This window comes from Annulohypoxylon truncatum (assembly GCF_022578515.1).
Source record: "Annulohypoxylon truncatum strain CBS 140777 unplaced genomic scaffold F4807scaffold_35, whole genome shotgun sequence".
In the NCBI taxonomy this organism is placed as follows: domain Eukaryota; kingdom Fungi; phylum Ascomycota; class Sordariomycetes; order Xylariales; family Hypoxylaceae; genus Annulohypoxylon; species Annulohypoxylon truncatum.
Genome location: NW_025953821.1, coordinates 84,312 through 107,148, shown reverse-complemented (window position 1 = coordinate 107,148; position 22,837 = coordinate 84,312). Strand labels below are relative to the sequence as shown.

Sequence of the window (22,837 nt, the reverse complement as noted above, 5' to 3'; positions counted from 1 at the left end):
TGGAATTTGCGAACGGAAGCCGTTGCGTCAACTAGACATCAACCTTCTTTCACAAATAGGCAAAATGCAACCTAGGCAATATAGGATAAAAATTGTTGAGATAAGTTCCCGCATCTGATTGGAACTTGGAGAATATTCCCTGCTAATCTGGAGATCGTGGGTCGGTTGCTTTGTAGAAAAATGCTACGCCGAGACCGTGATCGACTGCCCACCGATCGCTATTGGGGTAATGGCCGTGGTTCTGGAAACACATGCGAATTCGCTCGAGTTCGGAGGTCACCCTAAAACGAGACCGTTCAGACTTGACTAATGTGGGAAACCATTGGGCCAATCATTCCAGAAGGCGGGAAATATATAGTCTAAGATAGTCCGTGATAGCTTAACCGAACCAACGGCTCTCGGTTCTGACATTTGCCGGTTCAATTCATCAGGAGGTTTGAGAACTTCGAGAACAAAAAGTGTTGTGCGCCCTACTGGCTAGGTACATGTTTTGGAGACTGGCGGAACGACTGATGTGATAATTATTGCTCGAAGTCGATGCAATCATGAGAAAAGGGTTATGTGATATTATTTAACTGTAACCTCATTAATAATGCTGAACAAACAAGCAAACGCCAACCATGCATGGCATCCATACTCCGTCGATGCAGAACCATTCGTCGTAGCTCGTTGCCGATTTGATATCTCGCACACGCAAAATATTTGCACCTCTTAGTGATCGCTCAGGTAGATTGGCTAGCATGGTGTATGCATACCATGTCGTCGGCACGGAGACTGCTATTATGCATGTGCAGTCACCGGTGGCGAGTACCTAGTTACAATCCCACACTTATCATGCTTTGAATGCCTTGCTCCCTTCGCATAGGCCCGATGTTAACTTCGAAAGAGCTACCCAACGCGGGGCGTACTTAAGTCCTTCGTCGTATGCGGGAATTGTTCCAGGGGTGTTTACGTCGTCCCAGCTGCATAGAACACGACCGTCGATTCCAGTGATTGCATCTGCATCTGCATCTTTCTCCCACTCCACGTCAACGTTCCACGGCGTAGTCCAGTCTCGACGATAGAGCTTTATCTTGGTCAGACCCCCTTCTGGTATGTTGCCAAACCTTTCGTCAGGAGGGTTACTATGAACCACAAAGGAAGAGATAGGCTTCTTGAAAGTAATTGCACATGATCTGCTATCTTTCGCATCGATCTCAAATCTGGCCCTAGTCTCATCCCCAGTCCTGGTGATATTGAAATTCAACCAGCTACTGAAGCCATTTTCTGGCGGGATTCCGTTGGGATTCGTCTTGACCACATTTGGGGGAACATCTGAACCATCGTAAGAACAAGTGGTTAAGCCAGGGCGCAGACCTCCTTTTGTGGTGCACTCAAGGTCTTTGCCCGTAGCAGATGGTAACTCGGCAATCGTCCGTTCGACAAATTCTTGTAATCCAACGTAATTGACCTTGGTGAAACCGGTATCAAGATCGATGGTCTGTTGGAAATAGATTTTGTATCTGCTGCCTTCGGAAAAAGGAAAGACAGCTAGATTGTAGATCAAGGTCGCGACGAATACTCCAAGTAACACCATGGGCACGTGGTGGGTGATGCGATGCATGAATGGGGTGATCGGCAAGAGTAAGAAAATGCTAAAGAATGCAGTGATAAGATATGGAACGAGAAGACTTGAGCCATCAGCACCTGTCTGCGAAACAGCGGAAACCAACATCAGACCGTTCTGGCCAGCTAAAATGATTAAGAATGGGCCTAGGATAAGGAATTGAATGGCCCACACCCAACTGGGGAGGTTTGCTGACCATTTTTGCTCGTATACGTACGGCTGGCCTTTAGCACCCTCATCTGACGTCGCCTTGTTCACTATGGCTGATATGGAACGCCGATATGTCGTAGCAAATGTGGTTCGGCGGGTTTCTCCAGATCCCCCTCCAACAAGAGGTGTTGTCTCTGTCGCTGGTGATTCGACTTCATCTTCGTCGTCGTCCTCGTCCTCAATATCATGCTCGCCGTGACTTGGCGAGACAAGGTCGTCGGCGTGTGGCACTGCAGCGAGATGGTCCCTGATCTCGTGGTCGTCATGTACTCGTTGTGCAAACGCTGCCTTAGTAGGCAAGGCAAATAATTCGCAGAGTGAGATGAAAGAAGCAATAAAAGCAGCAGCATGGAAGAACACGAATATGTATCCGCCCGCGATTCTAAAGCGGTCCTCGAAAACGGTATTCGCGACCAGAACTCCCCATGCAATGGTGAATAGCCAGAAAATGGAGTAGCCTCGGTGGAGAGCGCTAGGCCGGGCAAAGTTTGCTCCCGCCATGATGGTCCAGAAGACGAAGTAGAAGAGAGATATCATCATAGCCCACCTATAATCCAACGTTAGTGCTGTGTTTATTAGAATAGGCATTTAGCACTTACACGGTGTATTCATTGCTGTATATGACCAACGGGTTGATCTTGGTGACCAGATACGCTGACCCCACGACCAGTGCTCCTGCGACGACGAAGGCGAATGGAAACCTGAATAAGCCCTTTCGGCCACCTAACATAACGGGGTCTAGGTCGGACCCTTCATAAGCAGACCGCCTTGCTGAGAAGAAGTAGTATTTGTCGCTACGTATCAGGATATATGTCAAGCCAAGGAGTATTAGGGGTGTGGCGATCAGCAAAGTTAGAGACCAAGCAAACAAGGTGTGAAGGTCGAAAAGAGCGAACCCCTTTCCGAATAGGTCGAACCAAACACCGTCAGTTCCTTTACCATTCCATATCTTTTTTCGATCGCCATCTGCACGTTCTCCGATGAAAGTTCGGCCAGTATCGCCTGATAGGCCCTGCATTGTGTGTAGTGAGGCACTAAGCATGTGCCAGAGGCTAGCTCTCGATGCATGTTTAGCATCATCTTGGTTAGTATGATACCTAGCACGAGGTCGATAAAACGTCACGTCTAACCCTCGTATACCGTAGACTCCATCGAAGACTATGTAGTCAGTATTACTTCTTATAGCTCCCAGACCAAATGCGTCGGATGAGATAACAGTGCCAAACGGACTCTCAGTGCCTTTATAGGCATTGGCCACTTGAGCGTCGGTCGCGCGAAGCAGCATAGCACGACCGCCGGCGCCGGCACCCTCAAGATTCAGGAAGGTATGACAGAAGGGTAGGAGGGGATTATTCGCGAACGCTTGTGCACCCCACAGCCCATCTTCCTCGTTGTTGTTGAACAAGGCAACGATACCTCTCTGAGGTTGGTTTTCTGGCCGGGAAAAGTAGTCGACAAGAGCTATCAAGGTGACGCAGCCCATTCCAGCGTCGGTCGCCCCAAATCCAGACGCAACACTACCTAGTTGTCAGCAGCAGGACAAAATCTACCAGTAATTAAATAAGACCTACGAATCGTAATGGGCATTTATCAACACTCCCCCTTTGCCCACGATCTTGTCAGAGTATACGGCGCCGTCCTCCCACCATCGTCCACGTGGATCATCTTTTCCACGGATGTATACCACCACGTTTGTGCCCTCGAAATATGTGCCGGATGGAGTCGATGCTCCAAATATGGCGTTAGCAGTCGTGATATTGGAAACGTTATCCGCTAGTACCACCACGCTCGAGTCGTTGGCCCCGTTTCGCTTCTTAATCTCCTCCAATTCCAACAACAGCCAATCATGTATCTCGTCATTCTTTCGGCTATTGAACGGGTGGTAATCGCGCGAAATCACGGTTAAGTCGAGCCATGACTTGGTGAGGTTTAGACCGGAGTACAACGTCGGATTGCTCGGAGGAGGCGGAACTGTTTCGTGGATGACGAGTAAGGGAACGAGAAGAGCAATGTAGGTAACCGTGGTCCAGAAGGTTACTGGAAATGGCTTGAATGCAACTGGATTTGACACAGCCATGATTGGCTGGCCTCGTTGAGTTCGCTGTCAATATAACTGTAGGGGTCGGATATAACCAAGACCGTAGGGCTGCAGGTGGAATGCGAGATGGAACGCACGAAAGCCGGTGACGGGCAGGTTAGAGAAGCTCTAGGTGGGGACGATGAACATCCCAAGAGACATGTGCACAATGATACTAAGACATATGCAGAGGTGTAGGATGAATTAGGTCAATGTTTGATGAGATTGAAGCTATATTGATGTTTTATGTTTGGAAGCTTGTTGAGCATTAAGTGTAGGTGTAGTTTGGAAATAATAAAAATTGCCTTTCAGCCCATCTTCAAGCAGGTGACTTCGCCTTGAAGGGTCGCGAGTTCTTGACGCAACTGTCAATGGAGTTAGAATTGGAGAAGGTTGGGAAGTTACGTGAGGGGATGGCCCAAGCTCCTGGAAACCCCTGTCGGCGTCATGCATACGAACCCATACATAAGTACATCAATACATCCCATACCTGCAGATTCATGATTTCTTGGCACGGGATTTTGAATAAGATTTCGATCTATGAATATCTAGACATCGCAAGTGGGAGGTAAAATCATACGTAGCATATTAGATATCATAAAATAATAATCATATGAACATTACGAGCTAAAAAGAAGAAAAAAAGAAGAGTTACCAGTCATCCTTGTTGCTGTCTATGGATTAGTCCTATAATACACGCGCATAATTCCCCTATTCGTGATCTCGAAACGACAAATTCGTATCCCTCAAAATCGTGCCCATCGAAATTCGACACCAGTCTGAAGCAGTGCATACGAAATTGGTTAGTATTAGGATCATAATCACTATGCAACGGTAAAATCGTTAGCAGTGAGGGACAGCTTGAGTTGGGTACGGCACGGCCAAGTCTGGCAGGTTAGTATCGACACATCTTGGTCGGCCCGTATACTCCCCACACTCAAGCACCGGGAGGAGGGGGCGGAGGTTGGTCACCGGGAGGGGGCGGAGGAGCTTCGCCGGCTGGAGGAGGCGGTGGAGGAGGCGCAGTGCCATTAGCATACTGCTGGATAAGAGCGTTAATGTTTCCAGGTGGTAGGCCAGGAGGAGCACCAAGAGAACCGCCAGGCGGAGCAAGACCCGGAGGTGGACCCATACCGGGAGCTGCGCCATAGCCTGAATAGCCAGGGTAATTGGAATATTGCTGTTGTCCGGCAGAGGCTTGATGCCAAGGTGCCGCTCCAGGTGCCGAAGAACCGCCATTGTAATTCTGACCTTGACCTCCGTAATAATCGCCTCCGTGGTTATCGCCACCACGGTGACGGTCGCGCCAGGGAGCAGCAGAACCGCCGCCCTCGTTATTCTGGTCGTTGTTACGCGAGCGCCACGGAGCCGCAGCACCTGTTGGACCTCGCTGCCAAGGTTTCGCATCACCGCCGCCGTTGTTAAAGGAACCGGGACCTGCTTCGATACGAGCCGGGGGGCCGCTAGAGCCTCCTCCGAGTTCTTGCATGAATTGCTACATATAATATTAGATGTTGACTCTTGTATAACTATTCTCAGATGGATACGTACCTCATATTCACGGTCGACGGCATCTCCGCCGCCAATACGGCCAGCAGCACGGGGAGGACCTTCACTACGCCAGCTTGCGCCCTTTTGTCGATCAGGACAATCTCGAGCCATATGGCCGGCGTTACCGCAGACACGACAAATAATATTGGCGGTGAAGTTCTGCTTCTCCGGGCAATCATACTTGCGGTGGCCGATTTGGCCACAGTTCTGACAGGCTTGGTTCTCATCATCTCGCAGAGTACCGTTCAAAGTCGCGAGTTCTCGAAGCTGGTTTCTCTTGAGTTCGTTTTGACCCTCAGGAATGGAGGCAGCCTGTAATAGTACTATTAGTACAAGTTTTGAGAAAACAGCGTATAAGCAACTTACAGTTTCGATGACGTTGTGAATGAGCTTCTTGGCCTTGTTGACCTTCTCCTCGGTGTCTGCCATGATCAAGCAGTGCAAATCTTCCTCCTGGTTGCTGGCATGGGCAGCATCGGACCGACCCTTGCCTTCTTTCACGGAACCTTTTCCGCGGATGGCAATCTTAGCTCCTGATTCTGATTCCATTTTCTTCAGTGTGTTACCACGAGGGCCGATAAGTAGACCGACTTAAGTAGAAGACCTAGGTGTTAGTATTTGTCACAAAACGGTTAGAGCATTGGGAAGGGGGAGAGTTAGATGAGGCCAAAATGGGCATGTCATCCATCGAGATATGACTGCATTCCTGGTAATATCCCGAACAAGAAGGGGCATAAACATGGTTAGAAAGGTTAGAGGGTTAGCAATCTCACTGAAGTTAATCTCTGGATAGTCGTTGACGGGCACATAGACCTTCTCTTGGGTCTTGGTAGGCCGTCGGTAATCCTGCGGCGGGTGATAGTTAGGGATGGTCTTCATGGCCTTCTCAACGAGCTTGTGTCTCTCATCCTCGAGACGCTTGCGGTAACGGTATTCTCTAGTGTTAACACGGCGACCATGGTTGTCATATTGCGGGGGAGGAGAGGGAGATCTGTGTGGAAATCAGTTAATTTTGCGCTCCTATTTTAAGTTATTAAATGATATGGTTTGACATACCTGTCACCATCAGCAGGCACAACATCGTTGATTCGTAGCTTCTGGCTGATCTCCTCAATTCTCAAGTGTAGAGTGTATGCCTCCAGTTGTTCGCTAGTCATGTTGGCTACGATGGCGGTTGGAAGGCCCATAAGGCCGGCGGCTTTGTTTTCAGAAGCATCGCCCCAACGGTTGCGCTTCTTCCGACGTCGAGGACCATCAGCATCGGTTCCTACAAGACAGCATGTTAGTTTATATCAAAAAGAATAGGCAGGTAGAATGGAGGTGCCTCCTAAGTAAATGACTTACTTGGTTCAGGACTGCGACCGCGCTTCAAGTCGCGATCGCCACTTGCGAGGCCATAACCATCGGAACCGTTTTCGCGACCATCATCTCCTTCACCTCCAAATCGTCGGCTTTTACCAAGAGGGATGTTATTGGATCCCGTGATTCCCTGATTTCTCCACGACATGTTGAGGGGTTCGCAAGCTCACAAGTTTGCGCGGTGCGATTAATTTCAAAAGGTGTGGAAAAGATGGATTGAGGAAATCAATCTTAGGTTGAATTATTTTGGAGAAGACTTATGGGCAACAGCGCTAAGCTAAATCTTGTCTGGAACCAAGTGGAGTAAGGAGAACGCTTAGGCCATCTGTGCTTCCAAGCCGTCAACGCTCACTACGGAAAAAAGTACATGCATATGTACTTCCAAGTCATGTGCCTTAAAACGGGAATCCGATTACATAAGGTAAAAGTCTATTCCTTCAACTGCAACATACATGTACCTACTTTCATCAGTTTACATGATTGCTCCATCGAGGAAACTAAGAATAGCCATCCATAGATTCTCATTACTTTTATTCATTTTCTCACTTTAGCCCCTTGAAAAGCAGAGAAGCATATATGTCCCAGAACTCGAATTTATTTCGTTCTAATACAAGCTAGATCCATGTTTTTGGCTGTCTTGGCCCAGCATCGTCCTGTCTGTGGGAGGCACGTTCAACTTACGCTTCCGCGACATTATTTCGCATCTTCCTTCATCCCATCTTGAATCCACTTTCGAGTTCCAACAGCCGCCGCCTCTTTCTGCTCTTCAGTAATGTTCTGGAGGGCTTCGTAAATATCCTTCGATGGTACATGGCGACCCTTTTCGAGTCCAGGTCGTTTAAGCAGTCGCTCGACCCATTGATGTAGGACCGGGAATTCGGCCATGTCGATTCCAGCCCATTCTTTACAGACGAGTGTCAGTTAATCCGACAAAATTCATAGAACTGGGTAAGACAAACTGGCTGATGCGACCCATCCCCAACACGCGATGTCTGCCGAGGTGCAACGATCACCAACTACATAGCCGGACGTTGAAGACTTCAGCTGTGTCTCTAGTGTCCGGTATAGACGGCGGGTCTCGTTCTTGTAACGATTGATGCCGTATTCGATCTTCTCGGGGGTATATACTACTTACTATCAGCTTTAATCATCTGAGAAGTGAGTAGCGCGTCTGGTACGTACGGTTAAAATGATTTAACTGCCTACTAAACATCAGCACCTACGTACTACCTTTCCTCAATTCAGTTTCCACTTACCCCTGCATTGGACCAAGTCCCCCCATTTGCCACATAAGCTAGGTTGTGTGAGAAATTGGGACCGATGTATTAATAGGCGTCAAGACTTACCCAGTTGTTCACTTCATAGTATTCTCTAGACCCCTTGGGGTACGACACTTTGTGCTCGGTATCATATCTGTCAGTCAAGTACTGCATGATCGAGCCGCTCTCGAACAGTCTGATGGGTTTGCCATCAGTGAAAGTGTCCGTCAACGCGGGAATACGGCCATTCGGGTTGATCTCTAAGAACCACGGTTCCTTCTGGGTGTTCTCGGTAAGGTTGATAGCAGTAACCTATGTTGGTCAGCTACAGGTAACTAGCCACTTTCCGCCTCTTTGTCGGAGTAGCAATGGATATGGTTGAACGCGCCTTGTAAGGTAGTCCTAGCTCCTCTAGCAGAATCGAGATCTTGATGCCGTTGGGCGTCGCTGCCGTATATAGATGGATATCAGACATCTTGGTGAAGAGATCAGTTGCGGTTTATTTGACGGTGGTGGTCATTCAAGTACGATCCACTAATGCTGGACACACTTTGAGGTGAAGGGGTCACCAAGTCTTATATGAACGGAAGTTATGGGTTGATAATCGAATCAGGAATATGTTCCGGCTTTTAGGACATGAAACCTTCCATAGTAGAAGGAGTGACCACCCATCACTTCCCCGCTTTCTTTGTAACCTTCTTACGACAGTTACCTACTCCCTTACAGGCTGACATATCAGAGATCCACACCTTTCCCCGTGGACTCTAAAATCCCTATCGATCTCATTGGTCCACTTCGACCCACTTCGGCACCGGCTCCGGAGATAAAACCAACGTCGATTCAACCGCCGTCCCGGCACAGGAACAGTATGGTTGACTGCGTTGCTTGATGTGCTGTCGAAACTTCTGCGTGTTAGCTTTAGACTGATAGTGGTAATCTATAAATGTGTATACATCAGGTCAATGCGATGAATATCATCCGTTGGGTACGTAAAGGCTGTCTAGAAATACGCAGCAGGTGAAAGACATTAATACATCTACAATTTGAGTCGAAAAAGTATCATTTTATTTAAATAAACCTTAGAAAATATGTGATGTCTTGATGCGTCGTGTTATGACAGTCCTCTTGAATGCTGCATAACGTAAATATTCATGCGTCTATTCAATCATTAGGCCACTTGATGTATAACCGATATAAATTCCTTGTTGAAAAAAATTGATGACAGTCAGCTGGTGGTGGGGACATGCCCTTTTGTCATTAAAATAGTTACTTAGTTACTTAGGGTTATTATGATCACTTCCAGCATATGAATTTGTACTGGCAGTACTCCCACCGTCTAACTCAGTTACCGCTGATGACTCTTACTTTTGTCGTTCGGGACAATTGTCAACACTTTACCCACCAAGGAACATTAAATTTTCACTTTGGTACCTACAAAATCTTCAATTGCACAGACTTCCAGTTCTCTACTTAACTTTCCTTCTCAACTGCTACGCTTTCTTGAACTTTCCATCTTACGATTCAAAATTGCAAGTTAAATGTCAGACTTACGTCGTGCTTTTACTTGCAATAATGGATTCGACCAATTCTATTGATGATAAAGACGCATCGCTGCCGCGTGGGATTTCGTTTGCGAGACCCACGGTGTGGAATCCGTCGGATTCATCTGTCGTTAGATGGGTCAACGACCAATCTGCTCCCGCGCAACGAGAGCAACCCTTGCCGCCCGCACCGTTTCGTGCACCTTCACGTCTAGTCGTAAGCGCTCACAAGATCAATTCAATTCTAGGTCGAACCATTCGCAAGACCCAGTATCAGCTAACATCAATTCCTACCAGCCGATTGTTGACGCCAAGGGCGATGACGGAAACGTTGAGACTAAGAGCGGCCGAAGATTGTCAATTACCACTGTACGATCAGCTCTTGACAAGAAGCGCAACAGTGTTGTCGTACCAGGTCAGGGAATTACCGACAAAGTATCTACGATGTATCACCGAGTATTTGCTCCCGGCGAAGCAGGCGCCATGGAACCGTCGGGCGCCCTGAAATCAAGCCAGTCATCTCTGATCTCCTCAAAGGATGATGGACCTATTCCTTCGATGAGATTCATCTTTGTAGGCGACTCTGGTTGTGGCAAGTCGGCCCTGTTAATGTAGGTCACCCATTCTCCTCCATTCCCAAGCAACTGACTACTGCAAAAGGCTTGATAGACGCTAACACATTATTATCGTAGGCGCTCATATCGTGGAACGTTCATTGATGTATGTTACCTACCAATCGGGCATGTAAAGAAACCCATATCGCTAACAAAAGATCACCGATAGGGCCTCGAGAAGACTAAGTTAGAGTCTTTCATTAAAAAGGTAGAGGTTGACCAGCATGAGGTCGTTTTGGAACTATAGGATACGTCCGGCGACCTGAAGCTGAACCAGCTGGGAGTATTGGCCTCTTACCTGGCCTTTGATGCGGTATTCCTGTGCTTTGCCCTGGATAACACTGCGGGATTTGTCGAGGCCCAGAACAAGGTATGTGAAGCTTATGACCATTGATCATCAATAGTAGATTCGGTCGTTGCTAATATTGAGACCAATAATCAAAGTGGGTCGACTATATTCAGGCGAATTGCCCTAACACGCCTATTATCCTTCTTGGACTTAAGAAGGATACTTGCTTTGGTCCTGGTATGCGGGCACCCAAGATTCATCCGCACCTATTCTCGTCGATCCGTACGCCACAGGTAAGATCTACTTCTCCATCTTTACCTCCTTATCTGATTACATTCTTGACTTGTGTCTGACTGGAAACTAACCTCGCCCAGAACATTCGGGGTTCAATGGACTCAGACACCCAGATCGTCAGATCGGTCAAGTACATCGAATGCTCTGCTAAGACAGGCTACAACGTCGAGCGAGTTCTTCAAGAAGGCGCTAAGCTGGTGCTTGCTGAGCGAGCTGAGCAGATTGATCTGGCACGTATCCGCGAGGAGGTGGAAGAGTCCGGGGTAGAGGAAAAGATCAAAGATATCGAACAGAAGTCTGCAGCGGAGCCTGTGGAGAAGGCCCCAAAGGGAATTTCCAAATTCTCTTGGTTCAAGAAATTGATGTAAGCTACCAGTTGGGTTTTTCTGATTGGAAAGTTGTTTGAACAAGATCCCATTACGGTTTGTTTGGCACTTCCATGGCCCTTAGCCTAGAATCCTCAACAGCACAATGACTGCATCGGCCTGGTTAGAAGATAACTACCAGGTTTATGACTGGCATTTCGCTCTGAGGACCAATACAAGAATGAATCGATGTCCCTCTGAATTATATAAAGCTTCGTTGTGTGATATTGGTACTCGCTTACTTCAATTTGAACAAAGCAGTTGCTTGAACAGAAGCCGGATTTTCAGAATTATAGGCGCCATCATCCCCTAGTAAGGGATAGTATTAGCATCGTATTTCCCTTATGATGTAGCAATGACCATGACAATACCCTAGCATCAAAGTTGTGGAAAACACCTTAAAGATATATTCAATCATGTTTTCAATGGCATTCAACAACTCTTCTTCCACGGTACCCACAGACTGGAACTCTCGGAGAACCCGTACCGCCCAACTCTAGCAGTTCTCAGTAAGCTCACGTCGACTTCCAGCTTGCGGAGGAGGGACGCTGTCGGCGTAGTGATCAACTGTCACACGGGGGCAGGATTCATGAACCTATAGGTGGGATTTCAGGATAAGCTATGCAGTTAGAAGGCATGCTGTATGCGTTGGGAGTTATATTAAATCTCATTGGCGGAAGACTGACCAGAAGACTGTATCAATATATGCAGAGAGAACCAACACGAGATTGTCAGGCGCGTAGAACTAGAATGTAACATAGTGCCCTAAGGTTAAATAGGTCCACTAGATCCCTTCGAAAAAGAAGAAGGAGGAACAGAGGACCTTAGGAGCCAGGAGAATTAGTAGTTGAATTCGAACACACGTTCCAAGCTATCCCATCTTGTCACATCAACCCACGCCTGGTTATTCTGGTCAAGCTTGTAGAGCGAGTAAGTATTTCCGTATGATTGTGAGGGCCAAATATTGGTATTACCAGTATTCTGGTAATGTATGTAGATGGCGACGCTTTTGACCTTGTAGATGGTGCCTCGACCCCGTCCCAGAGGCGACGACAAGAGACGGATGTAGGGGCTCACCCTCAGCTTGGTCGTGCTGGATGATATAAAGATGAGGGCTGGTATCTGTTGAATACCTAGGCTTGGGTTCGAGATTGACCATCGGGGGTCTAGGGGAGCGGCTATTACCTTCTTGCTAGTCTGGCCTACTAAGGCGGTACGTACGAAAGAGGCGTCAAAGGGGGGCTAAAAGGGCTCTAGCAGATATGTGAATATGCACTTAAAAGGTATCTACTTGAATAGGAAATGCCGCGGCTTATTGAAGATGGCCCACTTATTTCAACGCTCTGGCACGGGATGGCGACTCGTTGATTACATGAACAGCCGAATTGAAACTAACATCAAGATCCCATATTCCAATAAAACATGAAATACCACTAAGAGAAACATAATCAATTCTTGAACTCTTGTAGCAACTCAAAATGGCGTCAGGCGAGCTGTTTACGGTCCCAATTCCGTCTCTCAAGTCCCACCAGGGAGGCAGCATCGTCTGCACATGTCCCGAGCCGAAAGTCTACGTCCTCACATGGACATCTCCGCCAGACAACAGGCTAACGCCCGTCTTCAACACCGCGCTCATAACCGCTCTCGATATCATCGAGTTCGGCTACCCGCCAGGCGTTGTCGTAACTACGTCTTCTATCTCTAAATTCTACTCTAACGGGCTCGACCTACAGCTCGCCGTTTCGACCCCGGGCTTCTTCCAAAACAGCCTGTATCCGCTGTTCCGGAGGTTCTTGACGTATCCCATGCCGACGGTCGCCCTGGTTAACGGCCACGGCTTCGCCGGCGGTTTCATGCTGGCCATGCACCACGACTACCGCGTTTTCGCGGGCTCAAAGGGGTACCTATGTATCAATGAGCTCGAGTTCGGGGCGCCGCTGCTGCCGCCCATGAGCTCCATCTTCAGGATAAAGGCAGCCCCTAAGGTGTACCGTGACATGGTGCTGGAGGCGCGGCGCTTCGACGCCAAGGCTGCTCTGGAAGCTGGCCTCGTGGATGCTATCGGTGAGCTGGACGCGGCGTTAAGCTTGATCAAAGAACGGGCGTTGGTGAAGAAGGGCGCTACTGGGGCTTACTCGCTTTTGAAGGCGGAGATGTATCGCGAAAGCGTGGCTTTGTTAGATGCCAATGGCAAAGACGCGGTGAACCCCAGCGACATGCAAGCGGTTGAGAAGAAGAGGAAAGCCGAAGGGGCGAAACGGTTTAAGGAATGGAAGGAGACACAGGTTGGCGATAAGGCGAAATTATAAGGGCCGGAAGTCTTCGAACATTCTTTTCGTTTGTTTACTAGAGGTTCGGTTCTCGAGATCTATGATATCGTAGCTGGCGATGTTTGAATAGGACAAAACTTGTAATCATGGGCAGATAGGTTTGGGCATATATAAAGGAAATGCGAGGCTATTGAAACTATTTATACTAGTCAAGTTAACATCATCTATCTGCATACTAACTCGCGGAACGTTAAGATGACTGTTACCTACCTAAGTTCTGTCCTACTTACAGCTCTTAAGAAGGTCAACAATATCATGGCGGCTAAATCTGGCTGCGGGCCATGATGAAACACTCTCATCCATTTCAATATGTCACCACATTCCGCGTATAACGGGGTTTGGGCAAACTTCTTGGCCCTGGCTTGTATATCTAGCTCGGAGCTGAGCAGCAGTCGCAGAGTTTCCGTTTCACTAGAGAAGCATGCCTCGTGCAATGTGGTGCGACTATACCGATGAACTGCGTCTGGATCACCTCCGTACTTAATGAGCACCCCAATTATGGGTATCCAACTCCCTAACACTTTCATAGACAGTGCCGCACATATTGCTTCATTTAATGCATCTTTATTGAAGCGGCCTTCAACAAGTTTCCGAACGAGCGTTTCGCCCCCCTTGGAACTGCCCAGTTGAAAAACCAAGTTGGGCGGTCATCTTCTTCCCAGTCTTGAAATTCGCCTTCGTCCATAACACCGAACGTATTTTCCACTGTCTGCTCAGTTCCGAATCTCCCGGAACCTGTATCTAGACCTTGGAAAATATACATGACCAAAAGATCGAGCAATGCTTGCGTAGTGAGGAATACAACAGCCAGTACGTTCAAGGTCAGTATGGTTGATGATTTCTATTATCAAAGAGCTGATGAGATCAACCTAAGACGGACATGCTCGTGGAGTATGCGTGTCTGTGTTGAAATTACCCATTGGTTTGCGCAGTGCTTAGCTTTCGCAAACGAATGCAAAGGAAGCAGCTCGGGTTAATCTGTACGAGGCGGAACCCCGAAAAGACCGAAGAGTTCCGCAGTATTCGATTGATTCAACTCGTTCATCTGGTTGACTCCTGGGAGGTGGTCAGTTAACACGCCTACAGCCTCGTCATGAGTAACCAGAACGGATTCGTCACCCTGACATGAGCTTCCGGGGTCGCTTCAAGGCAAGCATTTGGTTCAGATGCCTTCAATCCACCTTGATAAGCTCTTTCTATGCAACATTTTGGGAGAACAAAACGAAACACCGATGTTACCTATTGGTAGGAACTTCTAGCGGGAGAGGGGAGTTTGGAAAAGCGACGTTAGGCTCTGACATTTTACGAAGTTTGTGTCTCATCATTGGTTTGTGCGTTAAGTGATCAGTAGCCTACAGAGGATTGGGTAGCACGAAACACTCGACTTGTAAGTCGAGGTTCTAAGACTATGGCGGTTCTCGGATTGATTGTTCCGCGAATATGCAGAGTTGTGTTGCAGAAAAGTCCTATTGGCCTAGTCCATGTAAGACTCCGACGAATCACTCTTCTTTCAGGAACTTCAACCCAGGTGCGAATTAATAAGTGTGAAGAGCCAGAGAGGTAGTCATCTGATATCTTCCCTTCCCTTCCGGGCTTTCATACTTAGCAAAGCCGACATGAGAAATTCGTGGGCGTGGCTTCGCACTTGCTTTTTTAATTAGCTTCGATATCAGGTAACCGATATATATGCCATGCACCTAAAGGTAGGTATCATACGTTTATTCTTTATGTCGACACCGTTACCGTTTGTTACACGTGGTGGTCCCCGCCGTCCGCGATGCATACGGTTATTTGGTACTTGGGCTTGGTGGTTGAATGGTTAGTCATGAGACGGTGAGAAACAACCCTACTAGATGTATCATACAATCATCTTGTGCATCGAATCGATATGATGGGTAAGCTTGATAGTGGCGTATTATTGAGGGATAAAAGTACCGATAGTTGGCGGTTGACGTTCCTTATCTTACCACCATCAATTTTCGCAGAGCGGAATGAATCAAGGAAAAGTATCCCTGAAAGACACAGACGTCATCGAGATCTCGGATTCGGTACTTGGCGGGATATCGAATTCGGCGGATTCAAAAATACCAAGGTTGCCTCTAAAGAATATATGAGATGAATTGGTGAACTATTTTTATCATAAGCTTCTTCATGGATGTAAGGTTACTACCTTGAGCATAAAAAGACTTAAGAAAAGCCAATAGACACCACAAGGCTCAAATATTTAAAGCTTACAAGGTGATGGGAAACAGCCACATGATGCAAAAGAATACACAGTTCAGCGGATGGAGGGGCATGGGGGAGCGGCTAATGTGATTATTGGTGAGATTGGGTTTCGGGAACTACAGGGGTAATGCCATCATCAGCTGCGAAGAGCTGCAAGTTCCAAGTTGGGAGCCGGGCTACTGACCCCACCGATCCACCGAAGTACCCGCTAGGTACGAATAGACCCACCGAAAAAGCTGTAGCAGCTACCCAAGACGGCCCAGCCTTTTTTTAGTGCCATGTTTGAGTTCCATGGCAGCCATGGCTACCATGCTCACCATGCTGAAAAAGGTCATGGTTGACAGGGGGGAGGCTATGTACCACGTAAATGGCAATGGCATTGTTTATGTCTTAGCTCCGTCACCTCCAACTATTGGTTGCTATGGGTACTGAAGAGGTACCTTCAGCCAACGCAACAACTCAACTCTTCCATCTCCATCAATCTTTTTCTCCCTCGCGCCCGAGTCTTCCACGCAACGCAACGCAATTAACAACGTACACAGATACCGGATACTTCCATACAAACTTCCCCTTACCTTACGTACTTACTTTCTTTAACAAACCGTACGATTGCTATTCAATACATCAGGAGGGAAATACACATGCGATTGTGCCCTACGTACTATGTTACGGCGTAGACGGAAATGCAACTTCGGATTTGTTGTCACATTATAATCTGTCAATTGGACTCTTCCACCCGCTAACGACGAGCTTTGAATGCACGTCGCTTACGTCGGGCTGGTATCTCAACGTCAGCATGAAGTCGGGGGCCATGACCCTGATCAACTTAGGTGAGGAATTGGGTTTGTCATAATACTTTTAAGAGTTCGATACGGTGTGATAATGTGCCGTGTATTGCGTAGTGCGCTTTACTACGCTTTGGCACGCGGCTGCTTAAGCATTGGCCCATTAGCACGGCCGCCTCGTGGCTGAGGAATTTGCCAAAGATTTCTACCTATGCCATAGTGAAACATCTCGAATTAACCACTGGAATGTTGTTACTAACAATATTTCGTTCAGCAGATCATGACTGCCCCCAAATCTAACGATGAAGACGATCCCTCGGGTCCTCAGACTCAAACTCAGACTCCGTCCAGTTCTCCTGAGAAGAAACACACCCCTAGTGCTTCCACGGGGTCAGCACCAGTCCGTAAAGCTACTACACCTGGCAAAGATGGCACTACCAGAGCAACACCGGGCGCACAGCGCCCGCGGTCCGCGACCACAAGGTCACATCCTACCCTTCTCAGTGACTTCCTGTTGGGCCGGCCATCTCCAGCCCGAGTCGCGGCGGACAGACAAGCGGCACGGGAAGCAGCCCAGGCGAGGCGGTTAAGTTTAGAAATGGTGAAGCAGGAGATGCGCCAGGCGGCTGTTATGCGAGTCCAAGCGCCAGGTGGCGTCCATGACCGAGTTAAAAAATGGCAAAAGGCGAATCTCGCAGCCATGGCCAGCGCTGATCCTTTTGCTACCCCGTCGGAACCGAGTGAAATGAACATACAGGTGGACGATGAAAGCGTGACCGAAGAAGACCGAATGAGAATCAAGGCGCGACAAAAGAAACCGGCGCCTAAAATTATAACTGGGCGCAAGACCGAAGGTGGTGATTCTAGCAAGGGCAGCCAAGAGGATCTGAAACTTTCGAACCCGCCTAAAAAGCGTGTTGTCAGTGATACAAATTGGATGAAGAACAAGAAAAAGGGCCCGTCGAGGAGTCGATCGCCAAAAGCGAAGGCAAACGAGAACAACGGTTCTCCCTTGCCGAAAGATTTTCTAGCACGCACCGCCGCCAACCCTTCCGTCTCCAAAAAGGTCAAAGACTGGGCTAGTAAAGTCGAGGTACCCAGCGAGGTATCTAGTAATCGCCATAGTATACCAGGACGGCCCAAGTCATCGTGCAGCGGGGACGGAATCCGAGTCAGACCTATTCCTTCTGAGAACGACAATGCGAGTGGGAGATCGTCTGCTCGTATTACGGTTAAGTCGAATGACCTAAAGAAGACAAAAGAACCAGAAGGCGACGGCATTCGCGTTAAACCTATTCCAAGCGAAAAGGACACAGCAAGTGAAATGACAGAGTCATCTCGTGTTACATCCGAGCCCTCAAAACCACAGACATCGAAAGCATACGAGGACGATGGCATTCGTATCAGGCCTGGCCCGAGTGATAATAGTACGACAAGCGGGACTTCGGATTCTACTCGTACGGTAGAAGTGCCTCTGCCCCTCAAGCAGAAAAGCCAGGAGGGCAGTACTCTCAAGCCCCAGGCAACACGGAAGCAGGCACAACACCACGAGAACTTCAAGAACAAATCGCGCCAGGCATCCACTTCAAAGTATCAGGCCAGGGTCTCCTCCCACACTCAAGAATCAGACGGCGCGACTACTGTTCGGGCATCTTCAAGGCAATCCTCTAGGAGACCAAGTACTCGTGGAACCAGTACTCATAGGGATCCATCGCCATCAGACATGGAAGTGGTAGAAGATTTGAAACCAGAAGGACTTCGAATACCGACAAGAACAAGTTCGAATATGCCATTGAAGAAAGAAAAGGAAGTGGAGAGACCTATTAGCAAAGGTTATGAAGACACCGCTACCGTGATGACGGAGGAAGTATCCGATAGCGAATCTTGGTCGAGTGACTCCGTATCCGATATGCCATTCAGTGATCTGCAACAGACCCTAGCAGATATACCAGTCGGATACTCTGCATTCAGCGAGCTTGATTTGGCCTCTGGTTCGAAAAGGCGAAAGGCTAGACCAAAGACCAAGCGACAGCCTAGTTTCAAGGGCGCTACTAACGTCTTGAAAAAGGCATTGACAGAAGGCAAGAAGATTCTTACAGAAAAGGTCGAACATCCTAAGCCAGTTGTCAACCAACCACCCAACATTGAGACGTGGTTGAAAGCCACGCTTGACCCTTTTGTTGATTCATCATCTATACCTGAACCCGATCACAACCGAAATCCAGAGGATGAATGGATAGATGAAAGCAAGACAAGACATTCTACGCCATCAAAGCCTAAGCCTAAGCCTGCTCACGTCACGAGTCCATCCGATTTTAGTAAAAGTGAAGGGACGGTTGAATCAAGAGAAACTGAGAAACCCGAGCCTGAGGAGCCTAACAGAGCCGAGTCCACAACTCCCACCCCAGCTGGTCTGAAAAGGAGCCGGGCTACTCGACTCTCTTCTACCCCCTCTAAGAGTAGCAGTAAAAAGGGACTCAAAGAAAAATTCATCGACGCATTCCGAGGGGAATCAACCGGTCATAGCCCCCCACCCCTGGAATATCCAAGTTGTCCTGAAGTCGTAGACCTCGACGAGGAACGCGAACATGAGCACCGTGAGAGGCACCGTTCCTCTGGTGCCAGAAGGAGCTCATCCCCGGACGATTATAATTCATCAGAGTCATCTGAACTGACACAGACGGCACCATCACCTATTAGCAGTAAACGCAAACCTCCTACCAACGGCTTCCACGAACTATCGACGATCGTATCTGAAGAATCACGCAGCACATTCCCTTCAGAACTATCTTCTGTAGTGTCGCAGTCAACCATAACGGAAAGCACTAACCTAACGAGAAGTTCGGCATTGTCTCGTAAAAGAAGCCAGAAACCCCCCGGTCTCAAGAGGCGACTCACAAAGCATTCAGATTTAATATCGGTCCTATCACTACCTGATGATGCTTCAGGGCCTCCCAGAACTAGAAGTCGTCGTTCGGCACGCTGTGTAAGGCGACCATCTACCCGTCTCGGTAGCGCCACCATAGATGAGCTCCTACTGGAATTTGAAGATGACGAGGATCTTTACCTACGAGAACTCAAAACTCTTGTAGATGGCGTTATTCCGGTCCTACTAACCCAGTTCGTAAATAAAAATAGCAGGGCACGTAAAGATCTCTTCGGGTCCCCTCCGCAAAAGTACAAGGAGGATACTCTAGATAATGCCGTCGTCAATATGGGCATCGCCCTAGACAGCCTGAGGAATCACCATCGCCTATGTCCTCCACTTAACGATACCCACAGGCTCATCGGATGGCTTGAATCAGTTCATTCTATTTACAACAATTACCTTGATGTATGGCGTCTTGGTTTCCAAGGCATCATTGTCAACTTGGCCCCCAAATCTTTTGATGATGCCGACTCTCTCATCAATGCAATGCCTCGCAACGAGCAAGGCGATGTTTTGAATGAAGATGGAGATCGTATCGATGTTGCTCACCTGCTGAAACGCCCTCTTGTCCGTATTAAATGGATCACCAAATTCATCAAGGTATGTAAACTATCTAACTTCGTCTACATGATCATCATGTTAATCAAAATAGGGCTACCAATCGATCACAGGAACCAGGGGGCTCGATGCTCTGGTTTCCAAATGGGAAGTACTACAAGAGAAGGCTAAGCGACGTCATAAGGAGGAAAATGCCAGAGTCGTCGACGAAGACGCCAAAAACAGCGACACATCTCGAACTAGGGACTTGAGGACGCTAGAGGCTCTCGAGAATGTCAAGGTCGACCGTTTCCGACAAGTCTACGCCAAAGATACCTTCGACTTAGATCTGCGACATTCGAATGGACAACGGCTCGAGTGTCAAGTCGAACTCATAATTAGAGACAATCAAGTATTCAAATCCGATCCGGGAGACCTACTGATCAGAGAAACTGGCAATAGTGGACGTTCATGGCTACTCTTTGCCCCCGTGCTTGGGGGTCGTTTTTCAGCTCGAACCGGAGACCACAAACACCAGCTAGTCGTCATGATTAGAGGCTCCCGGGATGAATGGTTCGAGCTTCTATCTTTGACGACCGACAATGAGGAACAGATTGTAGATTGGTTAAACATGCTAGGACATGCACCAATCCCACCTGCGATCCAAGAGCCAACATCATCGATATCGCAGCCAATGGTTCCGTCACCAAAGTCCGCAGCTCATGAGATTCCATTAGGCGAGAGCAAGCTTGGCCGGAAGCTTGTTCTCTCTCGAACTTCCACGAAACCCGTTGAGAACCTTGGAGAACCAACTACCCCTGCCTTTTCTCGTAACCAAAGCCCTCCAACCACACCGACTTCCACCCACCAAACCGAAGCTTCGACGCCATCTCCGGAGAAGACACCGACGCAAGATTCCTATCTCAAATACGATCGTAGATTAGATGATATAGATGAAGCCTTTTCACAATCATTTGAAGATCACGATGATCCGACACTCAAGAAATCATCTCCGAATAGCACCCCTTACCGCGATGATGGTGCACCTCCTCCCCCTGTCCATCGGAATTTTGGCTCCAAGAAAGCACCCGCGCTTTCGCCTCCAGTCGATCAGAAAACAGCCCGTCTCAAGCGCCGAACTTCTTCTCCCTTAAAGCATGAGTACCACCCATCCGATGTTTCCTCCGAAGGCTCCACGTCGCCAATATCTGGATCTGAGGATGAGGATTCAGTTTCTGATGAATCATCTGACGATGAATTGGAGGCCGTTGACATACCAGATACTACACCTGCTATTAGTATTAAGAAGGACATCAAGATTCCTACTGCATCAATCTACTCTGAAAGCAGCGCTAGCATTCCCCCTTCCTTGTCCACATCTCGAGAAGACGTGTCCAAATCGGAAGTTAAGCAACCTGATTATGTCATCAAATCCGTCGCTTCTATTTCTTATTGGGATAATAAGCATGGACGTTGGCAGGATCTTTGGCCGGACTTGTGCTCTATCGTTACAACGCCAGGTCTCATTGAAGCATATCCTTACCGCAGGACGCACTCCTCCTCCGGCAGCGCAGGACAAGAAGATCCACCTCTTATCGCTCTAGATCTTACGCCTCTAGTCATGCTTCGAAATAGCACAGTTGTCGACTTGGAGATACGATCTCCTGTCCTAAGTTATTCCAGGCTCTACGCAAAAGTAGTCAAATATGAAACCTCGTTCTTCCGCTTCCGAGTTCAGTCCATTCCCGACTGCGAATCCCTCTATATGGCTGTTCACCAAGCCCGCATGGACAACGCAAAATACAAGGCACTCGAGGAGGAAACTCGCGTCAGAGCTTTTGGACAATACCAAAGCCAGGAGGCAGAGGGCGACGGTAACAGTCAACGCCGAAGCTGGTTTGGTCGGAAAAACAGCTATCGCGCCTCAGCGCGCGCTCCATCGCAGTCGGCTGGCAGCACATCACAGTCTTCGGGCATGTCAGCATCGTCCTTTTTGCGAAAATTGATGGGCGGTGGCAATCAATCTTTCAATATCGCCATGTCCTCCGTGGACAGGCCAACCCGCTTCGGGAGTCGAGACGCGTCTCTATATACTTCATCGTCATCGGCTACACCTCCCCGCTCGCCTTCCGTCAGCGCGGCGAACAGCGGCAGCTCTAAAATGAGCCTTACAACAAATAACCTTAAGGTTCGGCTCCATCTACTAATATCCGCCAGTAAGTGGGAGGACCACGGCAACTGCTTCCTCGAAGTGACAAGACCGGACCGAGGCACGAGGCAAAACCTTAGGAAGTACCAAGGAATGGAGAAGCGGATCATAGTTACGACAATCCCTAAGAAGGATAGCGATAAACCAGCAGTGGTCCTGGATGTCATATTGGGCAGCCAATGCTTTAGCCAACTTGGCAGCAGAGGTGTGCTTATCAACGTATGGGAGGAAGTGAAGGATGAGAGTGGACAGACAGGAGTCGCGCCTCAAGGAGGAGGCAGCGGCGGCAACGTACGCAAATGGTGCTTCCAATGTTCGTCGGTTGCACAGGCGAGGTGGATTTTCGGACTCGTTACGCAGGAGGTTGTGATTGGTTGATTATTGGTAGATACCCCTTTTTTCCATTCGGCGAGACTTGAACGCCAACTATTCCCAAATCCCTTTTTTCTTGAAAGTTCAGTTTACACAACTCATACACTCTACTATTCGGTGAATACACAAGTTATCACAATTTTTCTTTACGTCATGAGGGATAAGGCGAGGCGTCGGACACACTGCATTAGATGTCTGGGGGGCAGACATAAAGGTTGGACGGAGCATAGATGAGACGAACGAAATGGATGGCCACATTTGTGTTGGTTGGTTGGCGGGTCTGC

The 22,837-nt window shown here is 48.3% G+C and overlaps 5 protein-coding genes across 5 annotated transcripts; 3 read left to right on the top strand and 2 right to left on the bottom strand.

Moving 5' to 3' along the window:
• Window positions 1–832: 832 nt before the first annotated feature.
• Window positions 833–3,893, bottom strand: F4807DRAFT_463763 (uncharacterized protein; the record flags this gene model as incomplete). Its single annotated transcript, XM_048002025.1, has 3 exons — window positions 833–2,363; window positions 2,416–3,333; window positions 3,388–3,893. 3 exons carry the CDS (start codon window positions 3,891–3,893, stop codon window positions 833–835), a joined length of 2,955 nt encoding a protein of 984 aa, XP_047850795.1.
• Window positions 3,894–7,261: 3,368 nt separating this feature from the next.
• Window positions 7,262–8,958, bottom strand: F4807DRAFT_439548 (glutathione S-transferase). The gene is made up of 6 exons (XM_047999211.1): window positions 8,451–8,958; window positions 8,150–8,374; window positions 8,060–8,097; window positions 7,986–8,005; window positions 7,763–7,930; window positions 7,262–7,705 (listed from the first exon to the last, which is right to left on the bottom strand). Exons 1-6 carry the CDS (start codon window positions 8,535–8,537, stop codon window positions 7,497–7,499), a joined length of 747 nt encoding a protein of 248 aa, XP_047850794.1. The 5' UTR covers window positions 8,538–8,958; the 3' UTR covers window positions 7,262–7,496.
• Window positions 8,959–9,634: 676 nt separating this feature from the next.
• On the top strand, window positions 9,635–11,168 carry F4807DRAFT_463760 (P-loop containing nucleoside triphosphate hydrolase protein; the record flags this gene model as incomplete). Its single annotated transcript, XM_048002024.1, has 7 exons — window positions 9,635–9,820; window positions 9,901–10,214; window positions 10,296–10,323; window positions 10,387–10,425; window positions 10,495–10,587; window positions 10,662–10,799; window positions 10,881–11,168. The coding sequence occupies 7 exons, from the start codon at window positions 9,635–9,637 to the stop codon at window positions 11,166–11,168; spliced, it is 1,086 nt and encodes a 361-aa protein (XP_047850793.1).
• Window positions 11,169–12,544: 1,376 nt separating this feature from the next.
• F4807DRAFT_439531 (enoyl-CoA hydratase/isomerase family protein) lies at window positions 12,545–13,639 on the top strand. The gene has a single exon (XM_047999210.1). It carries the CDS (start codon window positions 12,644–12,646, stop codon window positions 13,472–13,474), a length of 831 nt encoding a protein of 276 aa, XP_047850792.1. The 5' UTR covers window positions 12,545–12,643; the 3' UTR covers window positions 13,475–13,639.
• Window positions 13,640–16,404: 2,765 nt separating this feature from the next.
• On the top strand, window positions 16,405–22,753 carry F4807DRAFT_234531 (uncharacterized protein). The gene is made up of 3 exons (XM_047994200.1): window positions 16,405–16,551; window positions 16,781–20,035; window positions 20,088–22,753. Exons 2-3 carry the CDS (start codon window positions 16,787–16,789, stop codon window positions 22,557–22,559), a joined length of 5,721 nt encoding a protein of 1,906 aa, XP_047850791.1. The 5' UTR covers window positions 16,405–16,551; window positions 16,781–16,786; the 3' UTR covers window positions 22,560–22,753.
• Window positions 22,754–22,837: the final 84 nt, after the last annotated feature.